This window comes from Lolium perenne, chromosome 3, assembly GCF_019359855.2.
Source record: "Lolium perenne isolate Kyuss_39 chromosome 3, Kyuss_2.0, whole genome shotgun sequence".
In the NCBI taxonomy this organism is placed as follows: Eukaryota; Viridiplantae; Streptophyta; class Magnoliopsida; order Poales; family Poaceae; genus Lolium; species Lolium perenne.
The window spans coordinates 283,780,276-283,808,154 of NC_067246.2; the positions used below are offsets into that span (position 1 = coordinate 283,780,276).

The 27,879-nt window shown below is 42.3% G+C and overlaps 1 protein-coding gene, 1 long non-coding RNA gene and 1 pseudogene across 2 annotated transcripts; all 3 read left to right on the top strand.

Annotated features, from left to right (window-relative positions):
• Positions 1-18,619, top strand: part of LOC139838196 (uncharacterized) — a 132,885-nt pseudogene extending 114,266 nt beyond the window's left edge.
• Positions 18,620-19,660: 1,041 nt separating this feature from the next.
• Positions 19,661-22,370, top strand: LOC127339982 (uncharacterized). Its single transcript, XR_011754292.1, has 2 exons — positions 19,661-20,553; positions 22,120-22,370. It is a non-coding gene; the product is annotated as an uncharacterized lncRNA (long non-coding RNA).
• A 2,079-nt stretch (positions 22,371-24,449) lies between these two features.
• On the top strand, positions 24,450-27,719 carry LOC127344292 (uncharacterized). The gene has a single exon (XM_051370522.2). The coding sequence runs from the start codon at positions 24,658-24,660 to the stop codon at positions 27,190-27,192; it is 2,535 nt and encodes an 844-aa protein (XP_051226482.1). The 5' UTR covers positions 24,450-24,657; the 3' UTR covers positions 27,193-27,719.
• Positions 27,720-27,879: the final 160 nt, after the last annotated feature.

Here is a 27,879-nt window from a genome sequence, read left to right on the forward strand (position 1 = left end):
AACTAGAGATGATTAATGGATATTTAGAATTTGAATTTCTCATGAGTATGGCACACCACATAGTGACTAGATAATCTTGCAATATCAATACTAAGTGGTGGTACCCATGTACACACATTTTAAAGAAAGAGAGATGCACAAAGCATATCACTCCCCCAAAATGGGATGTTCCATTAATCACTTCAAAGAGAGCCAAATAAGATATCATCAAGATGCATTAGGCTCAAAGCAATACACAAGTATATGGTGAGTCAAACAAACATACTTGAATACACAAATAAGCAAGTAAGACACAACACATACATACACATATTTGGCACAAAACCAAACATGCAAAGGGGCAAGTAACTTACAATAAACATGAAGAGTTGAAGTATAAGTTACCGCAAGGAGGAACATTGGATTATGAGATATAGATGATAATCCATACGACTTGGCTTGGTCAAAATATAATATATGAAGATCCCTTAATTCTTCATGAAGTAGCCAAATCTCCAATGCCCTCCACATGCACCTATTGATCAAGTTTGAGATTGTTGGTCCCCAACCAAGTTGGGTCCTAAGAGATTAGTCACAATAGGCTTGGCAACCGAAATGGTTCTTTTCTTGAAACCACTTTGAGTTCCAACAAACTTGGCAAACACATTGCCATCCTTATCCTTCCCTAGAGAGTAATCATTATCAATAACTATAGGGTTAGATAAGGTACCACCTAAGCAAGAAGAAGCAAAGTGCCCCTTCTCACGGCATAAGTAGCAAGTGTTCCCCTTTCTCTTCTTTATTGATTTCTTCTCTTGGGGAACAATATCTTGATTCTTCTTGGGAAGTGGCCTATCTTCAACTTGAGGTCGAGCATGAGCTTGACCTTTACCTTGTGGCCGTTTCCCTTGTTGTTTCTCACTCAAGTGCTTCTTCTTCTTCTTCAATGGGCATGATCTAACATGATGCCCTTCAACCTTGCACTTGAAACAAACCAACTTGGCCGGATCCTTGACTTTGTCTTGGCCCTTCTTCTTGTTGCTCTTGCTCTTGGACTTGTTCTTGTTATTGGAGTTGAATCCAAGTCCACTCTTGTCATTGGGGGATTGTTGCACACTTAGCATCTTGTCAAGTGCGGATTTCCCTTCATGACGCTTTTCCAAGTCTTTCTTCAAAGAAAGGACTTGGGCCTCGAGCTCTTTTATTTCCTCTACATGGTTAGTAGAAATACAAGTACTAGAAGAAGTAGAAGCTTCATTGTTAGAGCAACAAGGCAAAGTGAGTAATCCAACACAAGGTGTACCACTAGTTTGACTAGATGGATTACAAGGACTAGCACATGAAGATATAGCATTTGTAGTAGAGATTGTGCTAATGTCCACATGAGGCTCACAAGATGTTACCTTAGTGATACTAGCCTCATGAGCTAACTTTAGCCCATCATAGGAAATTAGAAGTTCATCATGAGAGCTTGAGAGCTTTTTATGACTTTCTTCCAATTCCCTATAATTGCTAGTTAGCAACTCAAGTTGAGCCCTTAGCTCAACATTCTCCTTTAAGGTCGATGCTTCACAAGAATTAGAGTTAGTAGCACAAGCATCAACAAAAGTTTTCTCATTTTCATGCATATAGGATTCAACTTTTTGTGTAAGCATGAAATTAGCATGCTTCTCATCTTTTAGCTCATGCTTGAGGAGAGTGAATCTCATTTCCTCATTTTCAACATGGGATTCCAACTTCACTATGGTTTCCTTATATTTATTCAAGATATCCATAGAGTATTCGAGATTAGCACGAGCTTCTTTATTACCATGAAGAGAAGCATATATCATTGCCATATTATGCACCAAGGTATTATACTCTTCATCATTATCATCATCCTCACTCTCATCATTAGAGGATGTGTTAGGAGTCAAAGTAGGAGATACCTTTGATCCATTTGCCATAAGGCACATGTGCATACCGGAGGATAAAGATGAAGGTATTCTTGAATCCTCATTTGAAATCATGTCTTGATCCATAGAGTGTTCGGTTTCCTCTACATTGTTAGTCAACAAGCAACTAGAGGAAATAGAAGCATTTTGATTATGGGAGCAAGACAAGGCAAGCATATCCTCATGAGATCTATGTAAGCAATTTACACATGATATGCAAGGACTATCAACACGAGCATGTAGATTATTTTCAATGCTAGATGTGTTTAAGTCCAAAGAGGAAACATTGCAATGAGATAGAGATGAAGAGTCATCACTATTGAGCACAATATCAACATTGCAATTTCCCTCACCACTCACCATATCATTACCTTGTGTCTTGCAACACGTTGGTGAAGTGGAAGAAGATGATATATCATCACGACCGGAGGTGGAAGCAACTTGGAGCTCTTCATGATGTGAAGAAGAAGAGAGCTCCTCGGAGTCACCACCGACCAAATGAGAAGTGGATCCACCAAACATTTCCTTAAGCTTGATCCACATCTCATGAGACGACTTTCGCTTTATATATATCAAGAATCTACGAAAATCGGGTCTCAAGGAGAATAAAAGCTCATTAGATACTTGAGCTTCAAGATGTAAGTTTTTCTCATCCTCTAAAGATAGATTTTGAGGATCCATCGGAGGAGAAAAACCTACATCTAGAAATTGCTCAATGTTTGGACACAAGGTCCGAAGTTTACAAAGCAAGCAATTTCGCCACAAATGATAATTTGTGCCAACAAAGATAGTTGTGTCATTGTGCACTAAATTACTAGCCGACATCTTTACTCTCAAGGCGGTGAAGCCTAAAACAAGGAGAGACCTTGCTCTGATACCAATTGAAAGATCGAGATGTCGCCTAGAGGGGGGGGGGGGTGAATAGGCAATTACAAACTCTCGCGGATTTGTCTTGTAACAATGCGGAATAAAACTATCGTTTAGTTTATAAGCACAAACCCTAAATATGCTAAGCTCAACTAAGTGTAACAATAGCAACTAGAGCTAAGCAAGATAGGCACAAGATATATGTAGCACAAGTGATAGCAAGATATATGTACTTCAAGCACGATGGCTATCACAAGGAAAGAGAGCTCGGGTATAGAAATAACCGAGGCACGCGGAGACGAGGATGTATTCCCGTGTTCCCTTGCTTTGCAACAAGGTACGTCACGTTTGGAGGAGTGGAGGTCCCACGAAGGATTCCCCGCGCCACGAAGGCTCACCCTATTCTCCGAACCACACCCACGAAGGATAATGGCCCTTTCCTTATGGTTAGCTTTTCCTCCGCTCCGGAGATGGCAAGCTTCACAACCACTTCACAAGCTCCACGAAGGAGAAGCCCGGGCCTCTTCACAATCTTCTTGAAGAGATCACCGGAGCACCAATCACCAAGCCAACTAGGAGGTCACCCTCCAAGAGTAACAAGCTCACGGTCTCTCACTCGAACAAATCGTGGTGGAGAGCTCAACACTATGCAATGATGCAAAGCAAGAACACCGGAGGTGTTCAAGTCCTTCACACTCAAATCCCACCAAAGCAACGAATGCTAGGATGAGATTGGAGAGGAAGAACAAGGGGGAAAGTCAACCAAAGACTCCAAGATCTAGATCCCAAGAGATTCCCTCACTTAGAGAAGAAACGGTTTGGTGGAAGTGTAGATCTAGATCTCCTCTCCCAAATCCTCAAATATGAGCAAGAATGATTGGAGGAATCAAGGGGGAGAGCAAGTTCTTCAAATAGTAGCAATGGAGGAGAGAGAATGGGAAGAACTACTTTGGCTCAAGGTGGAAGAAGCCTATTTATAGCAAAGGGAGAAATAGAGCTGTTGGGGAAAAAAACCAGGAGAAAAACGCATTAAAAACGAGCTAAAAAACAGCCCAGCCGGTTGGCAGGCCGGTCAACCGGAGCCTGGGCCGGAGAGGCCGGTGGCCTGCCCGGTCGGACCGGCCCACCGACCGGGGCGGGGCAAATGCGCGCTTGGGCGGCAAACTGCCACAGGCCGCGCGGGGGGGAGGCGCCTGGCCGCGTGGGCCACGGCGGCCCATCAGCGCCGAGCGGCGCGGAGCTCGGGGCCGCGCGGGGGCGGCGACGGAGCGTGGGCCGGACCGGATGGCGGCCCGGTTAAGGGTCCGGTCAGACCGGAGGAGGCGCCGGGCGGGCCGGTCGAGGACCGGGCCTTAGGCCGGTCATGGGCCAAACGGCCTCTGGCTGCGGCCCGGATGGCACCGGTCACCAGGCCGGTCGGTGACCGGGTGGGCCGGCGCTCGGCCCGGCAGACCGGGCGGCCGGCCACGCCCTCCTTTTTTCTTTTCTTTTCTTTTTCTCTTTTTCCCTTTTCTTTAATAACAAATGCTCCCGAACTCCGAATCGCATGAAACCAATTTTGTTGGAAAGATAACGACGAATAGAACCCCAACAAAAACTGGAAATATGGAGACTCCTCACATAACATTTTTAGATGATTTTAGAGAGGGAGTCTCCCACCGTCAGGAAACGGTAAAGACGTCCAAACTCGAAAACGCAATAGAAGATGCATGCGGATTCCGTTTTCGATGAACTTGGGCTTGTTGTAAAGCTAGCAACAAGCTCAAGAACCTCACACAGAGAAACACCAAGAAGCAATAGGGATATGCAAAGTATGCAAAGGATTGAGCTCCCTAAGACGATGTGATCAAGTTACTCAACCGAAAGCCCCTCTTAATAGTGCGGCTATCTATCCTATAATCCGGTCTCCCAACATCCACCTTGAGACCGGTAAAAGGAAAACCTAGCAAGGCCATACCTTTGCCTTGCGCATCCCGCTTGATCTTGATGATAACTCTTCAAGCTCTACACAAGCCGGAATGCCTCACTTGATCAATGTTGCTTCGTGAAGACTCACAAATACTCCCCCATACACTATGATGGGAAAGCTCCATTGATGCACATCTTCACATGTCCATTATCACCAAATGGACGGCAAGCTTCAAGCATGTGATCTACTTGAGATGCTCATCTTGAACTTGCCCAACTCAATCCTTGTATCTTCTCATACTCACATAAGATAGAGCATGGCTAATATTGAGTTCCACATAAGAACTCCATCTTCATTTCTTCTTCTTGATCATATCACATATGTATCTTCATACCGATGATCTTGATGCCAATACACAAGATATACCTTTATCTTCATGGCATCCATACTTGAATCCAACACATGGAGTACAAGTAGAACCTATGGAATATTCCTTCATATAAACTTCAATGAAACATTAGTCCATAGGGGTTGTCATTAATTACCAAAACCACACATAGGGGCAATGTACCCTTACACTATCATAATCTTGATCATACTATTGTAAAGCAATGGTAAAGATGATGATTAAACAACTGAATCATATATCAAAGACTTTTCATGAATAGTACTTTCAAGACAAGCATCAATAAGTCTTGCATAAGAGTTAACTCATAAAGCAATAGATTCAAAGTAGAAGGTATTGAAGCAACACAAAGGATGATTAAGTTTCAGCAATTGCTTTCAACTTGTAACATGTATATCTCATGGATAGTTGTCAACATAAAGCAATATAACGAGTGCAATAGGTAAACATGTAAGAATCAATGCACACAGTTGACACAAGTGTTTGCTTCTAAGATAGAAAGAAGTGGGTGAACTGACTCAACATAAAGTAAAAGAATGACCCTTCGCAGAGGGAAGCATGGATTACTATTTTTGTGCTAGAGCTTTTATTTTGAAAACATAGATGCAATTTTGTCAATGGTAGTAATAAAGCATATGTGTTATGTATAAGATATCCTATAAGTTGCAAGCCTCATGCATAGATTACCAATAGTGCCCGCACCTTGTCCTAATTAGCTTGGATTAACATGGATTATCATTGCATAGCATATGTTTCAACCAAGTGTCACAAAGGGGTACCTCTATGCCGCCTATACAAAGGTCTAAGGAGAAAGTTCGCATTGGATTTCTCGCTTTTTGATTATTCTCAACTTAGACATCCATGCCGGGACAACATAGACAACAGATAATGGACTCCTCTTTAATGCATAAGCATTCAACAACAGATAATATTCTCATAAGAGATTGAGGATTTGTGTCCAAACTGAAACTTCCACCATGATTCATGGCTTTAGTTAGCGGCCCAATGTTCTTCTCTAACAATATGCATACTCAAACCATTTGATCATGAAAATCGCCCTTACTTCAGACAAGACGAACATGCATAGCAACTCACATGATATTCAACAAAGGTGTAAAATTAAGTTGATGGCGTCCCCAGAAGCATGGTTACCGCTCAACAAGCAACTTATAAGAAATAAGATACATAGCAACATATTCAATACCACAATAGTTTTTAAGGCTATTTTCCCATGAGCTATATATTGCAAAGACAAAGGATAGAATTTTAAAGGTAGCACTCAAGTAATTTACTTTGGAATGGCAGAGAAATACCATGTAGTAGGTAGGTATGGTGGACACAAATGGCATAGTTTTTGGCTCAAGGATTTGGATGGACGAGAAGAATTCCCTCTCAATACAAGGCTAGGCTAGCAAGGTTGTTTGAAGCAAACTCAAGTATAAAACGGTGCAGCAAGACTCACATATGAACATATTGTAAGCATTATAAGACTTTACATCATCTTCCTTGTTGTTCAAACACCTTAACCAGAAAATATCTAGACTCTAGAGACCAATCATGCAAACCAAATTTTAACAAGCTCTATGTAGTTCTTCATTAATGGGTACAAAGTACATGATGCAAGAGCTTAAACATGATCTATATGAGCACAACAATTGCCAAGTATCAAATTATTCAAGACATTATATATACCATACCACATGCAGCATTTTCTGTTTCCAACCAAATAGCAATTAACGAAGCGGTTTTCAACTCCGCCATGAACATTAAAGATAGAACTAAGAACACCAGTGTTCATATGAAAGAGCGGAGCGTGTCTCTCTCCCACACAAGCATGGATTTATTCAGAGAATGAAAATAACAAAACAAAAATAAAAGCACACAGACGCTCCAAGTAAAGTACATAAGATGTGACTGAATAAAAATATAGTTTCACTAGAGGTGACCTGATAAGTTGCCGATGAAGAAGGGGATGCCCAAGGCATCCCCAAGCTTAGACGCTTGGGTCTTCTTGAAATATGCAGGGATGAACCACGGGGACATCCCCAAGTTTAGCCATTTCACTCTTCTTGATCATAGTATATCATCCTCCTCTCTTGACCCTTGAAAACTTCCTCCACACCAAACTCGAAACAAACTCATTAGAGGGTTAGTGCATAATCAAAAATTCACATGTTCAGAGGTAACACAATCATTCTTAACACTTATGGACATTGCCCAAAGCTACTGGAAGTTAATGGAACAAAGAAATCCATTCAACATAGCAAAAGAGGCAATGCGAAATAAAAGGCAGAATCTGTCAAAACAGAACAGTCCGTAAAGACGAATTTTTCTGGGGCACTTAACTTGCTCAGATGAAAAAGCTCAAATTGAATGAAAGTTGCGTACATATCTGAGGATCATGCACGTAAATTGGCAGATTTTTCTGAGTTACCTACAGAGAACCCTGCCCAAATTCGTGACAGACAGAAATCTGTTTCTGCGCAATAATCTAAATCTAGTATGAACCTTGCTATCAAAGACTTTACTTGGCACAACAATGCAATAAAATAAGATAAGGAGAGGTTGCTACAGTAGTAACAACTTCCAAGACACAACAAAACAGTAGCAAAATAAAAACATGGGTTATCTCCCAAGAAGTGCTTTCTTTATAGCCATTAAGATGGGCTCAGTAATTTTAATGATGCTCCCGCAAGAAATAAGAGTTGAAGCAAAAGAGAGCATCAAAAGCAACTAAGAAACACTTTTAAGTCTAACCCACTTCCTATGAAAAGGAATCTTGTAAATAAACAAGTCATGTAGCAACCTCTCCAAGCATAGGAAGGCAACACAAGCGCAACTTCAAGATTCTCAATATAGAGAGGGGAAACTTAATATTATTAAGATGCATATAACCATGTTTCCCTCTCTCATAATAACTTTCAGTAGCATCATGAACAAACTCAACAATATAACTATCAAATGAAACATTCTTATCATGAGCTATATGCATAAATTATTACTCTCCACATAAGCATAATCAATTTTATTAGTTGTAGTGGGAGCAAATTCAACAAAGTCGCTATCATTATTATTCTCATCAAGTGTAGGAGGCATAGTATAATCATAATAAAATTTACTCTCCATAGTAGGCGGCACCAAAAGACCACTATCATTATAATCATCATAAATAGGAGGCAAAGTATCATCAAAGAAAATTTTCTCCTCAATACTTGGGGGACTAAAAATATCATGCTCATCAAGACGAGCTTCCCCAAGCTTAGAATTTTCCATAGCATTGGCAACAATGGTGTTCAAAGCATTCATACTAATAACATTCCCATTAGCATGCATATAAAGTTCCATGGGTTTTTTAATTCTCTCTTCAAACACATCATGTCCTAATTCAAGATAAAGTTCATAAAGATCTCTCATTTTGTTGTTGTTTTCCATTAAGCCTAACTAGTGAAAACAAGAAACAAAAAGATATAATTGCAGAATCTAAAGGAGATAGCTTCGAGCACTCACACACCGGCAACAGTGCTAGGAAATAGCTTAGTAGTCGGAGGATGTGAATACCTTTTACCTTACCTCCCCGGCAACGGCGCCAGAAAATAGCTTGATGTCTACTCACACTTCTTTTCCTGTAGACAGTGTTGGGCCTCCAAGAGCAGAGGTTTGTAGAACAGCAGCAAGTTTTCCCTTAAGTGGATCACCCAAGGTTTATCGAACTCAGGGAGGAAGAGGTCAAAGATATCCCTCTCAAGCAACCCTGCAATCACGATACAAGAAGTCTCTTGTGTCCCCAACACACCCAATACACTTGTCAGATGTATAGGTGCACTAGTTCGGCGAAGAGATAGTGAAATACAAGTGGTATGAATGAATATGAGCAGTAGTAACGGCGCCAGAAAATAGCTTGTTTGGCGTGCGATTGATGGTAGTAATATTGCAGGAAGTAAAGATGCAGTAAAACAGTAAATAAGCGATGATTGCAGTATTTGGAAACAAGGCCTAGGGATCATACTTTCACTAGTGGACACTCTCAACATTGATCACATAATAAAACCACTCTACACTCTCTTGTTGGATGACAAACACCATTAATTGTGTAGGGCTAGAAGAGCACCTCAATGCCGGAGTTAACAAGCTCCACAACATTCGATGTTCATATTTAAATAACCTTAGAGTGCATGATAGACCAACGCAATTATACCGAGTACTAACATAGCATGCACACCGTCACCGACAGACTATGAAAGGAGGAATAGATCACATCAATACTATCATAGTAATAGTTAACTCCATAATCTACAAGAGATTACAATCATAACCTACGCCAAGAACTACATGATGCACACACCGTCACCTTTACATCATGAAGGAGGAATAGACTACTTTAATAACATCACTAGAGTAGCACATAGATTAATAGTGATACAAAGCTCATCATATGGATCTCAATTATGCAAGGCAATTCATGAGATCATTGTATTGGGGTACATGAGAGAGAGATTAACCACATAGCTACCGGTACAGCCCTCAGCCTCGGGGGAGAACTACTCCCTCCTCATGGGAGACAGCAGCGGTGATGAAGATGGCGGTGATGTCGATGGAGATGCCTTCCGGGGGCACTTCCTCGTCCCGGCGGCGTGCCGGAACAGAGACTTCTGTCCCCCAGATCTTGGCTTCGCGATGGCGGCGGCTCTGGAAGGTTTCTCGTACCGTGGCTTATTCTTCTGAAGTTTTTAGGTCAGGAAGGCTTTTATAGGCGGAGAGTCGGAGTCGGAGGGGGTCTGGGGCAGCCAGGCAACAGGGGGCACGCCCCCCTTGGGCCGCGCCGCCACCATGTGTGGTGGCCCTGGGCCTCTCCTCTGGCCCCTCTCCGGTGTTCTGGAAGCTTCGTGGAATTATAAGATACTGGGCGTTGATTTCGTCCAATTCCGAGAATATTTCCTTACTAGGATTTCTGAAACCAAAAACAACAGAAAACAGGAACTGTCACTTCGACATCTCGTCAATAGGTTAGTTCCAGAAAATGCATAATAATGATATAAAGTGTGTATAAAACATGTGTGTATCATCATAAAAGTAGCATGGAACATAAGAAATTATAGATACGTTTGAGACGTATCAAACACCTTTGGTGTTCTTGCTTTGCATCATTGCATAGTGTTGAGCTCTCCACCACGGTTAGTTCGAGTGAGAGACCGTGAGCTTGTTACTCCTGGAGGGTGACCTCCTAGCTGGCTTGGTTGGTGTCCCGGTGACCACCTTCGTGGAAGGTTGTGAAGGGGCTCGGGCTTCTCCTTTGTGGAGCTTGTGAAGTGGTTGTGGAGCTTGCCATTGCTTGTGACGGTAAAGCACACGTCCGTTGGGAACCCCAAGAGGAAGGTATGATGCATACAGCAGCAAGTTTTCCCTCAGTAAGAAACCAAGATTATCGAACCAGTAGGAGATGCAGGCCACGTGAAGGTTGTTGGTGAAGGAGTGTAGTGCGGCGCAACACCAGGGATTCCAACGCCAACGTGGAACCTGCACAACACAATCAAAATACTTTGCCCCAACTTAACAGTGAGGTTGTCAATCTCACCGGCTTGCTGTAAACAAAGGATTAAACGTATGGTGTGGAGAATGATGTTTGTTTGCAAAGAACAACAGAGAACAATGATTGCAGTAGATTGTATTCAGATGTAAAAGAATGGACCGGGGTCCACAGTTCACTAGTGGTGTCTCTCCAATAAGATAAATAGCATGTTGGGTGAACAAATTACAGTTGGGAAATTGACAAATAGAGATGCATATACATATCATGATGACTACTATGAGATTTACTTAGGGCATTACGACAAAGAACATAGACCGCTATCCAGCATGCATCTATGCCTAAAAAGTCCACCTTCGGGTTAGCATCCACACCCCTTCCAGTATTAAGTTGCAAACAACAGATAATTGCATTAAGTACTGTGCGTAATGTAATCAACACAAATATCCTTAGACAAAGCATTGATGTTTTATCCCTAGTGGCAACAACACATCCACAACCTTAGAACTTTCTCGTCATCGTCCTGCATTCAATGGAGGCATGAACCCACTATCGAGCATAAATACTCCCTCTTGGAGTCACAAGTATCAACTTGGCCAGAGCCTCTACTAGCAACAGAGAGCATGCAAGAACATAAACAACACATATATGATAGATCGATAATCAACTTGACATAGTATTCAATATTCATCGGATCCCAACAAACACAACATGTAGCATTACAAATAGATGATCTTGATCATGATAGGCAGCTCACAAGATCTAAACATGATAGCACAAGAGGAGAATACAACCATCTAGCTACTGCTATGGACCCATAGTCCAAGGATGAACTACTCACGCATCAGTCCAGAGGCGGGCATGGTGATGTAGAGCTCTCCGGTGATGATTCCCCTCTCCGGCAGGGTGCCGGAGGCGATCTCCTGAATCCCCCAAGATGGGATTGGCGGCGGCGGCGTCTCAGTAACTTTTCTCGTATCGTGGCTCTCAGTGATAGGGTTTTCGCGATGGAAAGAATATATAGGCGAAGGGGCAGAGTCGGGGGCGCCTGAGGGGCCCACCCCATAGGGCGGCGCGCCCAGGGCTGGGATCGCGCCCCCCTAGGGTGTGGCAGCCTCGCGTCCCCTCTTCGTCTCCTCTTCGGACTTCTGGAAGGTTCCGTGGAAAATAAGACCGTGGGCTTTTGTTTCGTCCAATTCCGAGAATATTACCTATGTAGGATTTCTGAAACCAAAAACAGCAGAAAACAGGAACTGCCACTTCGGCATCTTGTTAATAGGTTAGTGCCGGAAAATGCATAAAAATGATGTAAAGTGTATGTAAGACATGTGAGTATTGTCATATAACTAGCATGGAACATAAGAAATTATAGATACGTTTGAGACGTATCAAGCATCCCCAAGCTTAGTTCCTACTCGCCCTCGAGTAGGTAAACGATAACAAGGATAATTTCTGAAGTGACATGCTACTATCATAATCTTGATCAATACTATTGTAAAGCATATGAGATGAATGAAGTGATTCGAAGCAATGGTCTAGATGATGACTAAACAACTGAATCATATAGCAAAGACTTTTCATGAATAGTACTTTCAAGACAAGCATCAATAAGTCTTGCATAAGAGTTAACTCATAAAGCAATAGATTCTTAATAGAAGGTTTTAAAGCAACACAAAGGATGATTACGTTTCAGCAATTTCTTTCAACTTGTAACATGTATATCTCATGAATAGTTGTCAACATAAAGCAATATAACAAGTGCAATAAGTAAACATGTAAGAATCAATGCACACAGTTGACACAAGTGTTTGCTTCTAAGATAGAAAGAAGTAGGTAAACTGACTCAACATAAAGTAAAAGAAAGGCCCTTCGCAGATGGAAGCATGGATTACTCATGTGCTAGAGCTTTTTATTTTGAAAACATGGAAACAATTTTGTCAACGGTAGTAATAATTCATATGTGTTATGCATAAAACCTCATATAAGGTGCAAGCCTCATGCATCGAATACCAATAGTGCCCGCACCTTGTCCTAATTAGCTCGGACTTCCATGGATTATCATTGCATTACATATGTTTCAACCAAGTGTCACAAAGGGGTACCTCTATGCCACCTGTACAAAGGTCCAAGGAGATAGATCGCATTTGATTTCTCAGTTTTGATGGATCTCAACTTGAGGACATCCATACCGGGATAACATAGAAAACAGATAATGGACTCCTCTTTAATGCTTAAGCATTCAACAACAGATAATATTTTCATAAGAGATTGAGGATTAATGTCCAAGCTGAAACTTCCACCATGATACATGGCTTTGGTTGGCGGCCCAATGTTCTTCTCTAACAATATGCATACTCAAACCATTTAATCATGAGAAATCTCCCTTACTTCAGACAAGACGAACATGCATAGAAACTCACATGATATTCAACAAAGGTGAAAAGTTGATGGCGTCCCCAGAAACATGGTTACCGCTCAACAAGCAACTTATAAGAACTAATATACATAAGCGACATATTCATTACCACAATAGTTTTTAAGCTACTTTCCCATGAGCTATGTATTGCAAAGACAAGGAATTAAATTTTAAAGGTAGCACACAAGCAATTTACTTTGGAATGGCAGAAAAATACCACATATAGGTAGTTATGGTGGACACAAATGGCATAGGTTTTGGCTCAAGGTTTTTGATGCACGAGAAGCATTTCCTCTCATTACAAGGCTTAGGCTAGCAAGGTTGTTTGAAGCAAACACAAGTATGAACCGGTACAGCAAAAACTTACACAAGAACATATTGCAAGCATTATAAGACTCTACACTGTCTTCTTTATTGCTCAAACACTTTTACCAGAAAATATCTTGACCTTAGAGAGACCAATCATGCAAACCAAATTTCAACAAGCTCTACAATAGTTCTCCACTAATAGGTTTAAACTACATGATGCAAAAGCTTAAACATGATCTATGAGAGCTCAAAACAATTGCCAAGTATCAAATTATTCAAGATAATATACCATTTACCACATGAAGCATTTTCTGTTTCCAACCAAATAGCAATTAACGAAGCGGCTTTCAACTTCGCCATGAACATTAAAGTAAAGCTAAGAACACCAGTGTTCATATGAAAAAGCGTAGCGTGTCTTTCTCCCACACAAGGAATGCTAGGATCCGATTTTATTCAAACATAAACAAAAACAAAAACAAAAACAAACAGACGCTCCAAGTAAAGAACATAAGATGTGACATAAGAAAAATATAGTTTCACTAGAGGTGACCTGATAAGTTGTTGATGAAGAAGGGGATGCCTTGGGCATCCCCAAGCTTAGATGCTTGAGTCTTCTTGAAATATGCAGGGATGAACCACGGGGGCATCCCCAAGCTTGTACTTTTCACTCTTCTTGATCATATCATATCATCCTCCTCTCTTGACCCTTGAAAACTTCCTCCACACCAGACTCAAAACAATCTCATTAGAGGGTTAGTGCATAATAAAAAATTCACATGTTCAGAGAGGACACAATCATTCTTAACACTTCTGGATATTACCCAAGGCTACTGAAAGTTAATGGAACAAAGAAATCCACTCAACACAGTAAAAGAGGCAATGCGAAATAAAAGGCAGAATCTGTCAAAATCCGTAAAGACGAATTTTTTCGAGGCACTTAACATGCTCAGATGGAAAAGCTCAAATTGAATGAAAGTTGCGTACATATCTGAGGATCACGCATGAATTTTTTCAGCATTTTACAAGTTTCCTATAGAGCGATCTACTCAAATTCGTGAGGTAAAAATCTGTTTCTGCGCAGGAATCCAAATCTAGTATCAACTTTACTACCAAAGACTTTACTTGGCACAACAACATGATAAGGAGAGGTTGCTACAGTAGTAACAACTTCCAAGGCACAACAAAACAGTAGCAAAATAAAAACAACATGGGTTATCTCCCAAGAAGTGCCTTTCTTTAACGCCTTTCAGCTAGGCGCAGAAAGTGCAAATCAAGTATTATCAAGAGAAAAAACATCAACATCATAATTTTCCTTAAAAACATAACTTGTCGCAGAGGGTACCTTAGATGCTCCATTATCTAAATTTCCCATAGTGGTACTAAGGGTTTTATCAATTTTAGGCTTATAATAATTCTTTGGCTTAGGCACCTTAGAGACATACATGAATTTTTGCTCCTTACCCACATAAGCTTTCTCCTTAAACTTAAGAGAAGAAAAAGTTGAACCCAAGGTTCCCATAGCTTCTTCAAGTTCACCAATCCTATGGGTTTGATTATCATGGATATCACAAGTTTCTAAGATAGCAATTCTTTCATTAATTCCTCCTAGGGATTTATCAAGTCTATCATTATTATCAAGTAATATTCCTAATTTAGTCTCAACACTTGGAAGATTTTTCTCTATGGCTTCCAACTTTTTCATGACATCCTCAAGAGAAATTTCAATTTTAGCTTCATTAACAGGTGGTATTCCAACTAGACTCTCAATGATGCAACTAGCTTCTAAAGCAGGAGTACCTAAGAAATTACCCCCTGAAAGAGTATCAAGAACATACCTATTCCAGCTAGATATACCAACATAAAAGTTCCTAAGGAGGATAATAGTGGAGTGTTTCTTAGTGCACCTATGATGAGCGTCACTAATTCTATACCAAGCATCTTTAAAACTCCCCCCCTTGTTGCTTAAAAGAACGAACTTCAACTTCAGGATTACTCATTTTAGCAATAGTAAAAATAAACAAAGCAAAACCGGATTAAATAAAGTAAAACAAGTAACTAATTTTTTGTGTGTTTTTGATATAAAGAAAGCAAACAAGATAGAAAATAAAATAAAGTAAAGCAAGACAATAAACAAAGTAAAGAGATTGGATGTGAGAGACTCCCCTTGCAGCGTGTCTTGATCTCCCCGGCAACGGCGCCAGAAAAAGAGCTGCTTGTGACGGTAAAGCACACGTCTGTTGGGAACCCCAAGAGGAAGGTATGATGCGTACAGCAGCAAGTTTTCCCTCAGTAAGAAACCAACGTTATCGAACCAGTAGGAGATGAAGGCCACGTGAAGGTTGTTGGTGAAGGAGTGTGGTGCGGCGCAACACCAGGGATTCCGGCGCCAACGTGGAACCTGCACAACACAATCAAAATACTTTGCCCCAACTTAACAGTGAGGTTGTCAATCTCACCGGCTTGCTGTAAACAAAGGATTAAACGTATGGTGTGGAGAATGATGTTTGTTTGCAAAGAACAACAGAGAACAATAATTGCAGTAGATTGTATTCAGATGTAAAAGAATGGACCGGGGTCCACAGTTCACTAGTGGTGTCTCTCCAATAAGATAAATAGCATGTTGGGTGAACAAATTACAGTTGGGCAATTGACAAATAGAGATGCATATACATATCATGATGACTACTATGAGATTTACTTAGGGCATTACGACAAAGAACATAGACCGCTATCCAGCATGCATCTATGCCTAAAAAGTCCACCTTCGGGTTAGCATCCGCACCCCTTCCAGTATTAAGTTGCAAACAATAGACAATTGCATTAAGTATTGTGCGTAATGTAATCAACACAAATATCCTTAGACAAAGCATTGATGTTTTATCCCTAGTGGCAACAACGCATCCACAACCTTAGAACTTTCTGTCACTGTCCCAGATTCAATGGAGGCATGAACCCACTATCGAGCATAAATACTCCCTCTTGGAGTCACAAGTATCAACTTGGCCAGAGCCTCTACTAGCAACGGAGAGCATGCAAGAACATAAACAACACATATATGATAGATCGATAATCAACTTGACATAGTATTCAATATTCATCGGATCCCAACAAACACAACATGTAGCATTACAAATAGATGATCTTGATCATGATAGGCAGCTCACAAGATCTAAACATGATAGCACAAGAGGAGAAGACAACCATCTAGCTACTGCTATGGACCCATAGTCCAAGGATGAACTACTCACGCATCAGTCCGGAGGCGGGCATGGTGATGTAGAACCCTCCGGTGATGATTCCCCTCTCCGGCAGGGTGCCGGAGGCGATCTCCTGAATCCCCCGAGATGGGATTGGCGGCGGCGGCGTCTCAGTAACTTTTCTCGTATCGTGGCTCTCGGTGATAGGGTTTTTGCGACGGATAGAATATATAGGCGAAGGGGTAGAGTCGGGGGGTGCCCGAGGGGCCCTCGCGTCCCCTCTTCGTCTCCTCTTCGGACTTCTGGAAGGCTCCGTGGAAAATAAGACTGTGGGCTTTTGTTTCGTCCAATTCCGAGAATATTTCCTGTGTAGGATTTCTGAAACCAAAAACAGCAGAAAACAGGAACTGGAGCTTCGGCATCTTGTTAATAGGTTAGTGCCGGAAAATGCATCAAAATGATGTAAAGTGTATATAAAACATGTGAGTATTGTCATATAACTAGCATGGAACATAAGAAATTATAGATACGTTTGAGACGTATCAGCCATCTCCAGAGTGGAGCAAAAGCTAACCATAAGGAAAGGGGCTATTCCTTCGTGGGATAGGCTCGAAGAAGAAGGTGAGCCTTCATGGCGTTGGGAAATCCTTCGTGGGATCCCCACCTCTCCAAACGTGACGTACATTCTTGCAAAGGAAGGGAAAACGAGAATACATCTTCGTCTCCACGTGCCTCGGTTGTTTCTATAGCCGAGTTTACTTTCCCTTGTGATAGCCATCGAGTTTGAAGTATTTATTATATCTTGCTATCACTTGTTGTTCATATATATATTGTGCCTATCTTGCTAAGCTCTAGTTGTTGTTGTTGCACTTAGTTGAGCCTAGCATATTTAGGGTTGTGCTTGTAAAATAAACGTTAGTTTAATTCCACATTCTTACAAGCCAAATCCGTAAGAGTTTTTAAAACGCCTATTCACCCCCCTCTAGGAAACATCTCGTCCTTTCACCGATGAACTGATTGATGCATTGGATTTGTAAGAAGTACAAACAGGGACTGGGAAAAATCAGGAAATGGATTTGGGAAGGCCATGTGATACACGTTGGGGCTCTCACTTCAGGACCGTGAACCGTGCCCTTTATCTATATGCTGCAATAAGGCGAGTCCTAAAGAAGATTGGAAAAGAGTACCATGGTGCGGAGGCTCAAGCGGCTCTATCTGTGGATACATCAATTATGCCATTTGAGTTTGTTTTCATGGCACACTTATTGCAAGAAATATTTGGATACACATATGACTTGAGCAGAGCTTTGCAAACAAAAGACCAAGATATTGTTCATGCTATTGAGCTACTTGATAATACGAAGTATCACTTGGCGGGCTTGAGGTCTGATCCTGGATGAGACGATTTCGTCATTGAGGTAACATCTTTCTGTACAAAGCACATGATCAAAGTTGTTGATATGAAGGCGCATTACTATCCTGCTGGGCGACCTAGAAAAGGTGATCTCTTTAATGGTGCGGATAATTATCATCGCTTCCATGTTGATATGTTTATGAGTGTCATTGATAGGAAACTTTCAGAACTAAATGGCAGATTTGATGAGGTAAACACAGAACTACTTACTTGCATGGCAGCATTCTCTCCAGTTCGCTCATTTGCTACTTATGATCAAAAGAAGTTGGTCAAGCTTGCTTCAAAGTTTTATGCTACTGATTTCGCAAGTCATGAATTGGCAAGACTTTCATGGCAACTAGACATGTATATTACTCATGTGCGCAGAGATGAAAGGTTTAAAAACTTGAAGAATATAGTTGAGCTTTCAATTATGCTTGTGGAGATAAATATGCATGCACAATATTTTATTGTTTATCTTAAGTTGGTACTTATTCTTTCTGCCAGTGTTGAAAGGGTATTCTCCTGAATGAATTATGTGAAGAATAAGCTAAGGAACAAGATCAGTGATAAATACTTGAACAATTGCACAGTTATATTTGTTGAGAGAGAATTATTCAATCAAGTGAAGGATGAGGATGTCATCAATCTCTTCCAAAAGGGCGCCTGCAAAGTTATATTGTAACAGGTACGGCCTCTGCCCATGGAAATTTGTTGTTGTACTTCGATTAGTATGGATTTATGCACTTAAATATCTTGTATTGTAACCTCGAATAATTATTATAGTCCCACTGAATGTATTGTCCTACTGTAAATATAGCCATATGTTTTATTTATAGCCGTTTGCTTATGTTTTGCTATGCTTTGAGAAATTTTTCCTGGCGCCGCCATTGCCGACAGAGCTAGCCTGCGATATTATTTTGTTCATCCGGCGCCACCATCGGCCTGCCCGTGGATTGGGTTCGGCCTAGACCCCGCCAAATGATAAGTTGGGCAGCGCCAACGCAAAAATAAAATTACAGGGTACGACTGGTGATTGGAATTGCTAAATCATTCACCACTCACATGTTGGAATTGCAACAGATGATACATGCAACACACACACACGGACACATGTTTCTGAGCTGATCACATGGTCATGTTCACGGAGTCCATGAACTCCTTATCGCCAAGAAGCCTCTCGAGCGCGGCTGGGGCAATGCACACCTCCAATGACATGCTGCCTCCCCGCTTGGGTCCAGTGGCGGCGCTACAGGTTGACCAACCTGGGCCGTGGCCCACCCTTCCATTTGGGTATCACTGGTATTATTCTAGCCCACCAATTAAAAAATGTCACCATGTTTGTTGCTTAAGCCTATTTTGTTGAACCGGCCCAGTCTTAGAACTGTTGCATGCTCCGCCACTGCTTGGGTCCCTCTCGCATCAAAAAAGTGTCTAGATATATTTGAATTTAGATAAATTTTGATACAGAGGTTGTAGTAAAGAAACGGCGCGGATTGTCTAACTTGCAAAAAGCAGGTCACGGTGCTACAGTTTTCTAACTTGTTGATGGAGGCGTCAGATCATAATCGAAGGGACCAGATCGCACGGAATACTGTACATGCAGTACTGTAGCGATAACTACTGTAGCGTTCTCCTGTTCACTGACACTGTTTACGTACTACTGTAGCATATGTTTCAAACCATCAGATCTAGATCCAAAGGTACAAAATGAAAAACCTCGTTCAGATCCACCCTCGACCCGCCCTACCGTATCCCTCCCGAGCGCTTCTCCCCGCCGCCACCCAATGTCCGCGAGGACTGGTCGTTGCTCGACTGCCGACACGGACGCCTACTCTTCGACGATTGGAAGCGGCGGCAGGTCGTTGTGTGGGACCCCATCACTGATGATTATCGCGTCGTGGTCGAGCCGCCGCAGTTCCTCCAATCCGGGTTTGCAGTCATCTACAGTGGGGCGGTGCTCTGCGCTGCCGGCGAGCTGGGGCACGTGCACGGAGACTGCCACTCGAGCCCTTTTCAAGTGGTTTTGCTGGCCACCTTGCGCAATGCTCAAGTTTTCACCGTGGCAACTGTTTACTCCTCCAAGACTGGCATGTGGAGTGATCTCTTGTCAACACCATTTTCATCTTTCGGTATTTATCGTAATAATCCTCCCGGTATACTTGTCGGTAATACCATTCACTGGATGCTTATCGGGGGTACGAGTGGCATACAGTTTGATCTGGATAGTCAGAGGCTAACTGTGATCGAGAGCCCTCCTGGTTTTCATGACAGTCTTCAGATCATCCATTCAGAGGATGGCGGTGTTGCCTTTGCCACTTTGTCGGGCCCCTGGAACACCCCCTGCTTCCAAATCTGGGAGAGGGAGGTCAACTCTTATGGTGTTACCAGATGGGAGCTGCGAAAGACTGTTGAACTGCAGAAGATTCTTGGATTGCGGTTTAAGATTGACACAGAGTTATCATCTATAGTGGGTTATGCCGAGGATATTAATGCCATTTTTTTTGTGGGTGCACTCATCTGTCTATATGGTTCAGATTGAGTCAATGCAGTCTAAGGAACTTTTTCAAAGTGATAAATTGCACATCTATCATCCTTTCACAAGTTTCTATACTCAAGGTAATTGCTTGCTCATCTAGGACTCCCAAGTCCAGTTATATTTCATACATGGTTGTTGGAGTAGCTGTACTGTACTTCTGAAGTGTTCCGTATCACCTTAAACTCTCTGATGAATGCCTTTTTACGCTCGCTGAACCTTCAATGTACTAATGTTCATCTTCATACAGTTAAGTACATATCTTTCAGCACAAGTTCCCATACCAGGTGGAAATTGACAACAAACAGACAAAAAAGTAGACTTAAATTAGATATATTATTTACCAAATAAGCAATTTAATTGACACATTTTGGCGAGTTAATATGGTCCCTCCGGTCTACAATAAGTGTCGGAAACATAGTACAAAAGGGAGTAGTTCTATTCATTTGTTTTTGTTTGATTTGTGTTTTGGGTATAACAGGACTTGAATCTACGACCATTATGTTACTATTTTTATCACTGTTGATCTTGCTATTAATCATAAATTCGAAATATCTATCATATCTTCTAAAATAAGTAGTACTACTATTCTATCTTTTTTAGTCAAGAGTTTTTCTGTAAGTGTTTGAGTGAGGGAGAGATTTTAAATTGCAGTACGTGATATAAAGGAGTTAACTGCCTATGCCTTCAAATGCGTAGTAGCCACCTTGTTCTCATTTCCAGTTGTTTAGTCCAAGGGTTACTGAGATTTTTCCACATGCTATATGTGCTGCTGTCTTAGAAAGTTGTTTGCATATTTATCAGTTGCTGAAAGAAGCATCAGTATTCTTAAGACACATATATGGAATAATATTTCTGCTGCTAGCTTTTTACGTCATTTCTGCTGTTAGCTGGGCACCACAGTTCTATATGTTTGATTTTATAATTTCTGTTTCGACTAGTGTGTACAGTACCATATAGTCATATCTGACTATGTAAAGGATAAACTAGTAGCATAATATAAAGCCAAATGATTTTTGTACTCAGTTGATGCAATATTGTGGCATTTCTTGTGTTTCTTATCTGTTAACTAGCATTCATATTTGAACTATATCATTTCCTTTGTTTACACATCAGTACAAACTAGCAATCTTGTTTTTGGATTTGATGAATTTTGTTATTGCCCTAAGATTAAGTATACTAGTTGACCAAGTTATGAGTGGCAGTAAACATAAATTATGATGCCCATACCAGGGTACATTTAGTAAGCAATAGTGTAAAATATTCTATGGTAGATGATCTGTGTATATTGCTAAATTACTGATCTAATGGCATGAGCTGCCTTAATGTTTGAAATCAACAACAGACACACTGAAAACTTAGGCTGAAGCATGTGATATGTCAAATTGATAACCATATTGGCACATTGAAGCTAAATTAGTTGCATTCTCTCATGTAAAAATATATCATGTTTTCCACGATATTTCTGTATTGTTGGTTGGTAGTGTATTCATAATGATCTTCCTCTTTCACACTCTTTTTCACTTCCTAATTCTGTTGGTTTATCTAGTGATGCTGAAAGTATCTGGCCCAAAATATTCACCTGCAAGTTCCATAAGTGTAAAGTTAATACTGCTGAACGAACTAATGTAAGATGGGTTTGTGCACAGGTATGGATAGCAGTTTGAGGAGGAAGTAGCTTATTATGGTGTATTGCAATCAGGAATGCAACTCGTGTATTACTGTATGATGATTGTGGCTACATCTGCAGATCTACTGTAGTTGTCAACTAAAGACTTTACTGGTAGAAATTATCTAATATGGCAACTATGGCCTAGTTTTTCATCTAATATGTAATTGTCAAATGAACTCTGTAATGCTTGGGTTATTCGGAGGTGTTGACTTTCTCAATTTATTATAATCCACCTCCACTTTGACTTAGTCTGGGCACCAATGTTTCGTTTAAAACTCGAATAACTTTTTTTTGCGACACATTGGAGTATGTTTGTTTTATCCCCTCAAATATTATATCCTGTGAATGTTTTACCAAGTTTACATGCCAGTGCAATACTCGTCCTCTCCTTGGTTTTGTATTACTGTTGCACAAGGCCGATGCTAAAAGGAAGTCTTACAAGGGCTACAAGATTGGCTAACCAGACTTCTGTTAGTATTGTACCTATTGTATACATTTGTAATTTTCTTTATTATCTCTCTACAAGCTCCATTTAAATAAAAAATTACACTTGGTAAATTCTGACTTATAACAAGACTTGTTTTTATACCCCTCCGATTCATATTAATTAACTCAACTATTCAGTTAATTTGGATCGGAGGGAGTATAGAAATTATTCAGATTCATAAATTGAAATATATACACCCTTTGCCTCGCAACGGTGTCTCAGATTTTGTCTAAATTTAAATGTATTAAGACACTATTTAATGTTTAGATACATCTAAATTTAGATAAATCTAAGATATATTTTTTGTACAGAGAGAGTTGAAAATACACAGAACCTGGTTTCCACAAACCTAGTTATCTATGCGGGACTAAGAGCATCTCTAGCAAGCCCCCATATCAACTTGGAAATGCAACTTCGGGCCGATATGGCGGTTTCAGCCGTTTTTAGGTTAGACCAGACCCCGCATCGGTAGTCTGGCCTGGAAAACGGATCCAGGCCGCAGCCCAGATATCCCAAAAGCCCGCATATATAGCAGTTGGCGAGGCGGATGGGGGCCAAACCCCATCCGCTCCTCCGCTTCTCCACCTCCCGCCGACGGCAAATCGCGGCCCCGCCGGCGAGCAATCGGCACCGTCGTGCGTAGATCGAGCAACCCCACCTCCCGCCGGCGACGATGGTGGTGGGGCACGGCTCCAACGGGCGCGGGGGCGGCCAGACTGACCACAACAGAAGCTCCACCGAGCGCGGCGGAAGCTCCACCCCTCCTCCCACTGGCAAGAAGACGGAGGCAAACAAGATCCGCTCCGACGTGGCACACATCCGCGGGAGATACCGCTACCGCAACTACGGCATCGCGGCGCCGTCCGCCTTCGCCAATCGGGAGTGGGACCGCTACCGCCGCTGCCGCGCCTCCGCCCCTTTCGCGGCGTCCTCTTCGTCGAGCTGCCGCCAGCACTCGTCGACGGTGTTGGTGGTGAAAATGGACGAAGACGTTGAGCTGCCGCGCCTCCCGCAGCCGAAGTTCGCGCCCGGCGACTACCTCGACGACGCCGAGCTAGAGCGCCTCCTGCCGCAGCTCGGCGTGAACGCAGGGCTCGCGCAACCTCGACATCGTCGTCGGCCTCGTCTCGCGCTCGAGCCAGCGCGACGCGGACAAGGCAGAGGAGTGGCGGCACGTCACGGAGGGGCAGGGCAGGGTCTTCGTCGACCTTGGCAGCGACATCGAATGAGACGAGGCCGCCGACGCGCCGCCGCCAATTTTGAGTTCTACGTTGTCGTGGCGGCGAATTTTAGCTTGAATTTAATTAATTCGAGTTGCTTTTGTTGTAATGTAGTCAAATTTAACTCTACGTATGCCATGAGCTGTCTAAATGCAATGCAATTCTGTCTTGCGGGCCTTTTAAAAAAAGTATGCAATTCTATTTGTTGTTTCTGCTTTGTGCGCACCTCCGTCGAACCCAAAACAGTTTGAGATGTCCTGGATAGGTTGATACGAGATTTGCGGTTCCGCTTCTGCTAGAGATGCTCTAAATTCCTTATATTCGGACCTCATCCAGGTTCAAGTTCTAGATTTGACATGGGTGTTTGCATTTACCTGGATTTATTCCAGGATTTAACCGGCGCTATGCTTTCAATGGTAGGTGACGTGCCCGTCAACAGCGAGGCGCCAGTGGTGACTTCGTCAACCTCAAGATATGCCGGCTCAGTCCCTCGGAGGTACTCATAGGGGTAGGGTGTGTACGTGCGTATTTGTGAGCGTCTGCGTCGTGTAGAGGATGGTTTACTCCAACCATTTTTCTTTGGCGACTCAAATACCAAGTTGCTCGTTCATGCCAAGTGACTGAGCAACTCCATGCTCTTCAGTTGTGCGACTCCAACCTCCCACCGCGTACCAAGGAATTCCCCACGCCTCGCCTCTGCTCCAGCACGCCGCCGGCGATCCTCCTCCACCCTGCCGATTTCCCGAATCCTAGAAAATATTTTTTATAGAATACTAAAGTATTCTATAAAAAATGTTTGAATCCCTCGATGGGTGTCATTGGTAACATCTCTAACCGTCCGCCACTCCTCCTCCAGACCTCCACGCCGCCACTTTCCCGATTCCGCCACCACTCCACAACGCCGATGTCGCGCCTCCGCCCCCTCCGTCGCAGCTCCTCCTCCACTTCCACCTCGCCGCCATCACGTTCCTGGTCACCCCACGCTGCCTTTGCGGCGGCCACGGGCCGTGTCCGCACCGGAACGCTTAGCCAGGAGGATGCACACAACCTGTTCGACGAATTGCTGCGCCAAGCCACCCCGGTCCCCGAGCGCTCCCTCAACGGCTTCCTTGCTGCGCTCTCCCGAGCTCCGTCCTACGACGACCGCAGAAGCGGTCCCGCTCTTGCCGTCGCTCTCTTCAACCGCGTGTGCCAAGAAGATGCCGGCCTGCAGGTGGCGCCGCCCACAGTCTGCACCTTTGCCATCCTCATGGACTGCTGCTGCCGCGCACGTCGACCGGACCTTGGGCTTGCCTTCTTCGGCTGTCTCCTCAAAAAAGGTCTGAAAACAAACCAGATCATCGCCAACACCTTCCTCAAGTGCTTCTGCGATGCAAAACGGACAGATGAGGCTGTGGACCTACTGCTTCATAGGATGTCTGAGCTTGGCTGTGTGCCCGATGTTATCTCATACAACACAGTTCTCAAGAGGTTATGTGAAGATAGCAGGAGCCAGCAAGCACTTGACCTGCTCCTTACGCTGGCAAGAGAAGGAGGTGGCTGTTCCCCCGATGTGGTGTCATACAGCACGGTCATCCATGGCTTCTTTAGGGAGGGTGAAATAGGCAAAGCATGCAATCTCTTCCATGAAATGCTGCAGCAAGGAGTTGTGCCCAGTGTGGTGACATACAGCTCGGTTATTGATGCATTGTGCAAGGCCAGAGCAATGGACAAGGCAGAGCTAATCCTTCGGCACATGACTGATAATGGTGTTCGACCGGATAGTGTGACATTCAATTGCATGATCAATGGATATTCCACATCAGAGCGGTGGAAAGAGGCAGCTAAAATGTTCAAAGAAATGACAAGCCTGGGTCTTGTACCAAATATTATTACTTGCAGCTCGTTAATTGCCTCCCTTTGCAAGCATGGGAGAAGCAAAGAAGTTGCACAAATTTTTTATTCCATGACTGCCAAAGGACACAAACCTGATATCACCTCGTACTCTATTTTGCTACATGGGTATGGCAATGAAGGATTTTTACTTGATATGATTAATCTCTTTAATTCAATGAAAAACAACGGAATTGTACCTGACTGCCGTGTTTTCAACATATTAATTGGTGCGTATGCTAAATGTGGAATGATGGATGAAGCTATGCTCATATTTGCCGAAATGCAGGGACGGGGAGTGTGTCCAGATTTAGTCACCTATTCAACTGTAATAGCCGCACTTTGTAGAATTGGTAGACTGGGAGATGCTAAGGACAAATTCAGTGAGATGATTGTTGTGGGAATACAACCGGAAAAGGTTGTTTATCATTGCTTAATTCAGGGTTGTTGTATGCATGGTGATCTGGTTAAAGCGAAAGAGTTGGTTTCTGAAATGGTGAACAAAGGTATTCCTCGTCCTAACATCGTGTTCTTCAATTCAGTAATAAATAGTCTATGCAAAGACGGAAGGGTTGTGGATGCACAAGATACATTTGACTTAGTTATACACATTGGTGAGAGGCCGGATGTCATTACTTTTAATTCACTGATTGACGGGTATGGCTTAGTCGGCAAGATGGATAAAGCACTTCGAGTGCTTGATGCCATGGTATCAGAAGGTGTTGAGCCTAATGTTGTTACATACAATACACTTGTGAATAGTTATTTTAAAAGTGGAAGGTTCGATGATGGTTTAGCTCTATTCACAGAAATGTTGTCCAAGAGAGTTAAACCTACAACTGTCACATATGGCATCATATTGGATGGTTTATTTCGTGCTGGGAGAACCGATGATGCAAAGAAAAGGTTCCATGAGATGATCCAAAGTGGAATAGCTGTCAATATTTCCATATACAATATAATTCTTGGAGGGCTTTGCAGAAATAATTGTGCCGGCGAAGCAATCACGTTGTTCCATAAATTAGCTGAAATGAATGTGAAGTTTGATATCAAAACATTCAATATCATGATCGATGCAATGTACAAAGTTCGGAGAAGAGAAGAAGCTAAAAAATTATTTGCTGCAATATCAAACAGTGGGTTGGTACCTAATGTTTTTACTTATAGCATAGTGATAAAAAATCTTCTAAAGGAAGGATCACTGGAAGAAGCTGACAATATCTTTTCATCAATGGAGAAGATTGGTTGTGCTCCGAGCTCCCGTCTTATAAATGATGTCATTAGAATGTTGTTGGAAAATGGCAAGATTGCCAAGGTCGGAGATTATTTGTCTAAAGTTGATGGGAAGAGCATCTCGCTTGAAGCTTCAACTACTTCGTTGATGCTGTCTCTCTTTTCAACGAATGGGAAATATCGGGAGGATATGAAATTGCTCCCTGCAAAGTATCAAATCTTCGATGGACTTGGTTGAGTAGTTGATTGATCACATATGAGATTACCTCATGACAAAGCACATGGATTTTTTTCCTCACATAGAGCCCTCCTGCCAGCATAAGAAATCCAAACTGTCTGCTTGGACAAACACAAATACACCACCTTGGGTGACATAGGAGACGGGGTCAAAGCATTTGCTGATGAGAATGTCTTGCTCTTGTACACATGCAGTGTGCATTACTCTCCATTTCTTATATCTGATACCTGAATTCACCATTCGATCTTCCCACGAAAGTTGTCTGAGATTCATCAAAATTCCGATGTATCTAGATACACCCAAATTTGTCAAATCTGCGACAAGTTTGATGAGATAGAGGGAGTAGTAAGCAACAACTATGTTTCAAGTGTAAACTTTCATGTAAATTGATAATTTAGAAATTTGCTCTGACATCATTTGTGATCATGGCCTAGTTTATTAAACCCATTGACATGGATATACATATTAGATATCCATCCGTTGAGACAGTTATGAATAGCATCATGTGAATACTGAAAAAAGTTATCCGACAGGCTTTGTACTATCGTCACTGTTCCTGCCGTTATAAACTTGTAGAATTGTTTAACTTGACCATGCCTGTTCTTAATAGTTGTGCTCTGTTTGCCATGTCAAGCTTTTGGCCTAAACTTCTGTTCCAGTGACTTGGAAGCATCCGGACTCCGGAGT

What these genes read in the sequence shown, in the direction of transcription:
- LOC127344292 (XM_051370522.2), top strand. Translation starts at nt 24,658, where the DNA reads ATGGGTGTCATTGGTAACATCTCTAACCGTCCGCCACTCCTCCTCCAG.